At 36.4% G+C, this 7978-nt stretch overlaps 1 protein-coding gene across 1 annotated transcript; it reads right to left on the minus strand.

The window, feature by feature from the left end:
- Positions 1 to 2262: 2262 nt before the first annotated feature.
- Positions 2263 to 5539, minus strand: LOC129259350 (uncharacterized). The gene has a single exon (XM_054897644.2). The coding sequence runs from the start codon at positions 5537 to 5539 to the stop codon at positions 4520 to 4522; it is 1020 nt and encodes a 339-aa protein (XP_054753619.2). The 3' UTR covers positions 2263 to 4519.
- Positions 5540 to 7978: the final 2439 nt, after the last annotated feature.

Below are 7978 nucleotides of genomic sequence, written 5' to 3' on the forward strand. Positions count from 1 at the left end.
CGAGCGAGAATAAACTTTGACCTGTTTGATTAAAAAAAAATCGAACTTTTGAATAGATTTCAACGTAATATCCAGAGAAAGATATCGAATGATTTTAACAAATAAGTATTACAAGGAAAAAAAAAAACCTGTGGAGAATTCCAAAAAGAGTTTCAAGACTCAGTTGATAGGCATATACTATATAGGCTTTCACATTCTACCAGGTACCGAGATTGAATGGCAAAGTGTGGATTGAAGCCTTGTCAAAGGACGCTATAGGCCATGGTGGGATTCGGACACACGACCCTCTGATTACAAGGCGAGTGTCAGAACCGACACACCACGACGCTTCCACATGTATATGCATGTACAGTATGCATCTTATATTTGTTTCAATTCTGTTGATTGATTGCGTGTACAGTATATAATCACGTTTATGATTTTAGCGATAGTAAATAATCTAAATATGTATCCATAAATCATGTAAATAGACAACGTATATACAGATAAAAATGAACTTTCCATGTTATTAAACTTTCTCATGTGGTTGATCACGCGAAGAATATTTAAGATCTCACCCCCGCCCCCCCCCCCCCAAAAAAAAAGAATAACATGCCCCCAAATTGTCCTCTCAGGTGTTCGAATTATCGTCTTCAAACTCGTTACGATAACATCGCCATGTAATGGTAACATCCTGAATAGACGTTGGTTAACGTGTTAGAGTTAAAGATAACACTAATATACTCCTGTCCAGAATCGCTGTTAACCAGGGCCGGCAAAAATCTACGAAGAATTTCAAAGAAAGTTTGATGAAAAAATGGACAGGAAATTACAAAAGTAATTACGATTAGAAATATAAAATCTGGAAGAGTTAAAATCTGTAACAGCATAGTCAATAAACTCTAGATTTCTTTCTGCTCAATACAATTTAATTCAATTAAATTGTTAATCCCACCACTTTCTGTTATTTGCTGTATTTATAATGTACCCTCTTGTATTTCTATGTTTGAGTGTGTTTTATGGTATTTTATACCTGTATTTTTATCAGATTGTGGAAATAAATAAATCTAATCTAAATCTAGAATTATTTGAGTTAACCTATTGTATGTCAAATCAATTAGAAATTAGAATCAATTTCACTCACTTGCTGGTCACTTGCATATTCTAAGAAGACATTAATTCGGAATTCAAATGATCATAAATCCCCCCCCCCCTCATACTTCGACCGCTTTTCGTCACCCAATTATTCTTCGAGTTTTCTTATAGAGAATCTTGGATGTATTCTCCTTTAAACACTCTATGCTGACGTCATATCTGTGTGACGTCATATCTGCGATATCAAGGTGTCATGTTTCGACCAAGGGACGAGATAGATGAAATAAAGATAATGACGTGATGGTGACTTGGCGTGATTTTACCAACGTTCCATTTTTCAGGGGCGACTGTCGATAGGGCATGGGCAACATTTCATCCCCTGTGAATTTTCTTTCCAAACGATGTATAAAAACGTACCAAACCATATATACATATATATATATATCAAACCACAGAAAGAAAAACAATGAGTGAGGCAAAGAAAGGGGAAATAGTGTGAAAATTTATTGCTTATTTGTGCATCTGTGATGATACCCGATTTTTTTTTGTAATGAAAATGAACAAAATCCACTTTCGCTCATCATTATGGTCCCTTATCCACGACACCCCCGGTTTCTGCCTCTGTGTTCGTATGTGGGTTAAAGAGGAATCCAACCCAAATAAAAGGTTGTTTCTAGAAGGAAGGGAAAAATCAGACAAGTTGATACGTGAAAGTTTTAACAATATCGGACAGACATAAGAAAATTATTCATTTTATAAAAGTTGTAAAAATCGGCAATCACTATACCCACGGAGACTTCAAATTTGCCGCATCTGTGATGTCATAGTGATGTAATGCAGGGACTACTCTTCCACTTACTCCAATGTATAAAATGGCTAAAAAGTTTTACTTCGAATTATATTTTTTTTTCATGAGAACATAAAACAATATGCTACCTGGGTTATAATTTGATTAATGCCCCAGGGGAATGTGTTCTTAGGAAAAAAAAACAAAATCTTGATAATTAAGTTCACGGCCTGTGATAAAGTTGTCCTTGCCCCTTGTCATAATTTACTTACGCAGTTGCCAATTTCGAATTTACATATTTTTTGGGATCTCACTTTGAAAGCAGCCATAACTTTGTTATTGCTTGTCTGATTCCTTTCAAACTTTCACTATTCTGTTTTATATTTCTCTCTTTTCCATTACAACATTTTTTGACGAAGGTTGGATTCCCTATTAAGTTTTTCTCACAGAAATCATCAAATGTGCAAAAAGAGATCAATCTACATGCAAACCGAAATTTTTTTGACATTATTTATTGAAAAGATATCCAAAATCAATAAAACTATCATCCAATGCTTTACCAGTAGACCTCAAGTTTGCACTCGTACTATAAATGTTTAATACAGTTCTATACTCTTCTGTTTTGCCAACTTTCATGCTTGTATATTTTCTGATCATTTTTTTTCACCAATCACCAATACTTTTGATGATACACAAATACGAAACATAACAAACCCTTATGTTTTACGCATTTGACGAGTCCATAATGAAATTCAGATCGAAGAAGATGAAACTCATATTATTCGAATTGCAAACCCCCATTTATCACGCATGTTCAAATAAACTTTTTGTTCATTGTTAAACCCTTTTTTCATATTTTTTCTATCAAGTTTTTTTATTATTTCCTCATTCAAATCAGCTTCATGTTGTGGTGCAGATAATGAAATTCAATAATAAAATTCAGATCGAATGGTGAGTTGGAAGGTGAAACTCATAATATTCGAACTGAAATCCCCATTTATCACGCATGTTCACATAAAATTTTTGTTCATTGTTAAACCCTATTTCATATTTTTTCTGTCAAGGTTTTTTTTTATTTCCTGATTCAAATCACCTTCATGTTGAGGTGCAGATCAACTACAATAGCCTTACAGGAATGCCTGCCAGAAAGCCTGAAACCGATGTCAAAGTCCAAAAATGAACAACGTTTTCAAGATTGGGGGTACAACGATGCATGATGAATACTTTACAGCTTAAATCTTATGAAATAATATTATCCATAGTCGCAATGATAACTGTGTCGCTTCCGCCTTGAGTTCAAAGTTTGTTTTTGTTTTTCCTGGTCTTGGAGTATTGTCTTTAGAGTTGTATTGGCTACCTTTGGCAGGTTGTTGTGTGTTTTGTTGGGGTGTTAATAATTATTTTTTGTAGATCAACCAAATGGGACCCGTTATTCACAGGCGGTTACCACTCTTCCTCTATATATACACACCATCCATCTCTATTGCTAGGTCAGAGTAGAGTACAAAGGGAATTATGTCCCAATTGACAAAATCTAAGTTCACTTAGTATGGAAGTAACTTTCCGCTGCATTACATGCATGCCTCTCTATTCGTAGGTTAGTCAGTCGCATAAGGTATTAAGACCACTTGATTTGGATATTGTGAATCAAAAGTCAAGGTTGCAATGTATCGTGTGTACAGCAAGAATCACTCTCTGCTGTATCATGCTTGTCTTATTGCTGTGTCCAGTTGCAGAAGGTATTAAGTTTCGTATGCTTATGTTGTAGGAAATTATATCAAAGCTGCCGCTACATGCGCTGCATGCGCGTGTTAATGCTTCGTGCGATTTTTTTTTACAAAAAGTTTTAGCCTTCTAAGAACGAATGTAAATTTTCCCACTGCTGCACGCGCGTGTTATTAGTGCTAGGTTTGTTTAAGGCCGAGAGTTAATGATTTTCCTCATGAATTTTGATTATACAAATAAAGTGCGTTGCCAGTGTGTCAAACTAGCGCATGCGAAAACTTTAACGTTGCCGAAACCACTCCGTCTGTTTGAACAAAATAATGTGAAGATATTAAAATGAGCTGATTTGAACAGATACATGAACTAGAGCTACGCGTTATTTGCTTTATACAGTATATCGAGAAATGAATGACACGGCATAGATGAATTAATGTATATGCAAGTATTATATATGTCTATGCAATTATATACACACAATTCTCTTTTTGGCTGAAGTACAAAACCAAGCTTCCAATTCAAACTAATATGACATAATCGTTTATGATAAAGTAGATATGCAATCGCGTTCATATTTATGTATTAAGTTGTCAAATATATATGTATTTGTATTTTAACATTGTTCAACATTACAAACGTAAATGATTACAATTTTGGATAGCTCAAGTTATGCCAAGCAAATACAGCCAACATCAACATAAAACATTAATTTTTGTATGGAGTTAAGATGTAACAAACCGATACATGTTGAACGTACTTTGATATATGTAAAAGTCAACGAAATTGTTTTGGTAGCAACTTGCCCTTTCTCATACCAAAGCTTCTATATTTTCATGGAAGAAGACAAAAAAACAAAAATAGAATTAATCCTCACCACGAGGAAAAAACTTCTTTTACATCCATCCACAGCTGTCAGCCCTTTTCAATGTAAAAGCTTTATAAGGATGATTGCGTAGTACTTGTTTTTCCCTTGCTTTGTCCACTATCCCTTTCATTCTCTTTAAGAAGTGGCATGGTATTATGCACTCTTGGTGAATCGTAACTACTGTTACTGTTACTTTTCCTCGTTGGGTTACATTTGTATACACATACGAGGAAACTATAAAGGAGCACTGTAGCTAGACCTAAGGAAGAAAGAAAAATCAAACGTACGTTGTCGTAGCCCTCTTCCATCTTAACGGGAGTAGATGGTGTCACAAAGGAATAGTCACTTTGATTGTTTTCAGTGAAAGTGGAGGGAATCAGCATTGTTGTACTTTCAGGAAAGGTAGGACTGGGTGTAGGACAGGGGTCAATGTAGTCGCCATCGGACAGATAGTGGCTAGTGTCTTTACATTCGCACATATCTCTGTCTTCATGAATCAGAGATGAGCAGCAGAATACTGGACCCGATTGTCTGATGAGGATGGACTGTTTCAATGAAGATCCCGTTTCAGTAGGGCCGGCCAAAGTAGGCATCCAAACACCAGTTTGGTAACATTCAATTTTCCCTGGTAGACTCCCTGCATTGGCTTGGCAGTCTAGCGAGACCCAGTCGCCACCCTTTTCATCACCCACGACACATGACGCCTTTCCAGGGGGATGGTCTACCTTCAAATAAATCCTATGTGTGTCATCCCCTTGTATGTCACCATCCTTGTATACAAACAAAATGTATGTGCCTTGATCATCTTTCATTAGATTACTGATCATCAGATCCACAGAGCAATTATCATAGTCATTTTTATCATAAACCTTGAATCTATTCGTCTTAGATTGCGACAGAAAGAGGTCTGGTCCAGACATGGATATGTAAAACGGATGTCTATTTGATTTCTGTAATGTGACTTCTGTGGTGTTACATGGGTATGGGAAGCGTAATGTTACGTTTTGCCCCTGTATTTTAGATACAGACTCACAGCTAGATAGGCCTAATACAACGAGAAATATGAAACATGACAATCCAACAGTAAACATATTGTAAGCCTTTGACATTCTTCAGTAACAATAAAGAATGATATGACTGCAAAATAACATATGATTCACGACAACAAAATCGTTCTAAGATAATTTCTCGATCGAATGGTACTGGTTTCCAAAATGCAACCTGTCCTGGTATTAGTGCAACAGGTAAACATCAGCATGTTCTTTCATACCTACATACATAACATAGGGGTGACTCCTGCAGAGAGTGAACTTTATCCAAGTGTCAAAAAGGCTTGTCTCTGGATATATTCAACTTGAAGAAATCATGACCGTGTTCCAAATTGAGAAAAACCTGCAGTAGATGATGATCTCTGTTCCGGAAACGGCTATTTCGGGCTAAGTTCCAGTTTCCATAATTTCATACTGCTAGCAATCATGGTGATTGCAACTGTCCACTAAAGTTTGAATTGATGCCCGATGGAAGATCCAGGCCGCGCCCTGTAGCAATCATTCACTCGTGAGATGGTTGTGTGATGATTCTAAATTCACTGTACCTGTATGGTGGGGGAAAAGGAAGGGATTATGCTCGAGCAATGTAAGGTTATACAATGTTGAATATCTACTCAAACTTGAAGAGCTTCCTTATCAGAGGGGCACATAAAATCATATTCAGAAGAATGTTTCGGTGATGCAGTTTACACGCCTTTCTTCCTCTTGATCTTACATCTTACTTGAAGGGTTTGCCAATGACGTTGATCCTGCAAGGGCGACGAGAACTGCTTCGTTCTATCTGATGTCTTGTTCGGTAAGGTCCCTATTTATTGTTCTCCACTATAAGGCTATGTTAGAGGTGGTCTTCATCTCTTCAATCCTTTGGTTACCAAGTGAGGGTCGTCTTGACAATGCTGTTTTTTTTTCTGACGTGACCCAGCAATGCCAAACATCGTTTTCTAATTATTAAGCAGCATGACCTTTTTGTTTGTTAGATTCCTCACATCTTCGTTTGTAATGTGGTGCCATGAGATATTCAATATTTTTCTTAAACTCTATATTGTTTATTTGTGCATTTTTGTTTATATTGGAAATAATTGCCTTCTGCACATGATAATTGAAATAAATTTTCTGATTTATCAAAATTACGATATTATACATTCAATTCTGGTATAGCCACCTGAAATACCTTGCGTGTATCTCGTCACTACATGTTCCAAACTCCAATTGAACCAAAATGTTGGATAATGATTATAATCACAACCATCCTCATCCACACCCACTCACACCCAACTGCAATACATTCAAATCACCTGCATACACATATCCCACACACACACACACACACAAGGGTGTGTGTGTGTGTGTGTGTTTATACCGAATTGAGTGTGTGTGCTTACCAAAAGTATTATGTACTCACTATCCAGCTATCAGAATACTTGATCGTACCGATTGCACAAGCATAGCGTATGCAAATTCAAATCTGCTGTTGGGGCAGAAGCCTCAGCATAATTATTCTGTAATGTTTACTCGATTTACTTCATATTTTTCTGTTCCTTATTCGTGATTGTCTACATACAGTGTTTGCCGCCTCACATTTTTTCCCATTATAGTAAGTTTGGCACAATTTATTCGTTTTACTTCACCTTTTTCGGTTCCTTGAACCTTGACAAGCATTGATCAACTTGTCTACAATATAAAGTTCCCCGTCAGCACCGGCGGCGGCAGCATTTTTTGTCACATTTATCCAGGGAAGTTTACATTAAAGGAGAATGAAACACTTGAAACCAGCTGAATCCATATCAAAGAGAAAAATCAAAGAAACATATTGTTGAAAGTTTGAGGAAGATTGAATGAATAATAAGAAAGTAATGAGCATTTGAATATTGAGATCACTAGTGCCATGTAGATCCTCCCATCGGCAATGCGACCAAGATCTGTGATATCACACACGTACAACTCCCTCATTACTTTAGTACCTATTTCACTTATATTCTCACTTTTATAGAGTCTATCACAAGGTGAGGTGATCTCTTTTATGAGATGACAAGTACAGATGTTTCACAACATTATATCATTGATGAATCGTTTGTCATATGATTAGAATGAGCAAAAAGAGATGTTTTGGGGTATATTTTCAGTGTCCAAATGGGAGAGTTGTACGTGTGTGACATCACAGATCTTGGTCGCATTGCCAATAGGAGGATCTCCATAGCATTAGTGATCTCGACATTCAAATGCTCATAACTCTTTTATTGCTAGTCCTATTTTACTCAAAGTTTTGTTGATCTTATTCTTTGATTTTTCTGCTTTCACAAAAGCTAACTTGCTCCAAGAGTTTCATTCTCCTTTAAGTTTTCCTTTTATGCTCAAACATTCCAAACGGCTATTCATTATTCCGCTATTATTATATTTTAAAAAAGATCATCCTGCAGTAGAATAAGGAGCTTTCGTTTTCAATACGGATCTGGCCCTTACGCAGATATTTTTTTTCCGGGG

This window comes from Lytechinus pictus, chromosome 4 (assembly GCF_037042905.1).
Source record: "Lytechinus pictus isolate F3 Inbred chromosome 4, Lp3.0, whole genome shotgun sequence".
NCBI classification, from domain to species: domain Eukaryota; kingdom Metazoa; phylum Echinodermata; class Echinoidea; order Temnopleuroida; family Toxopneustidae; genus Lytechinus; species Lytechinus pictus.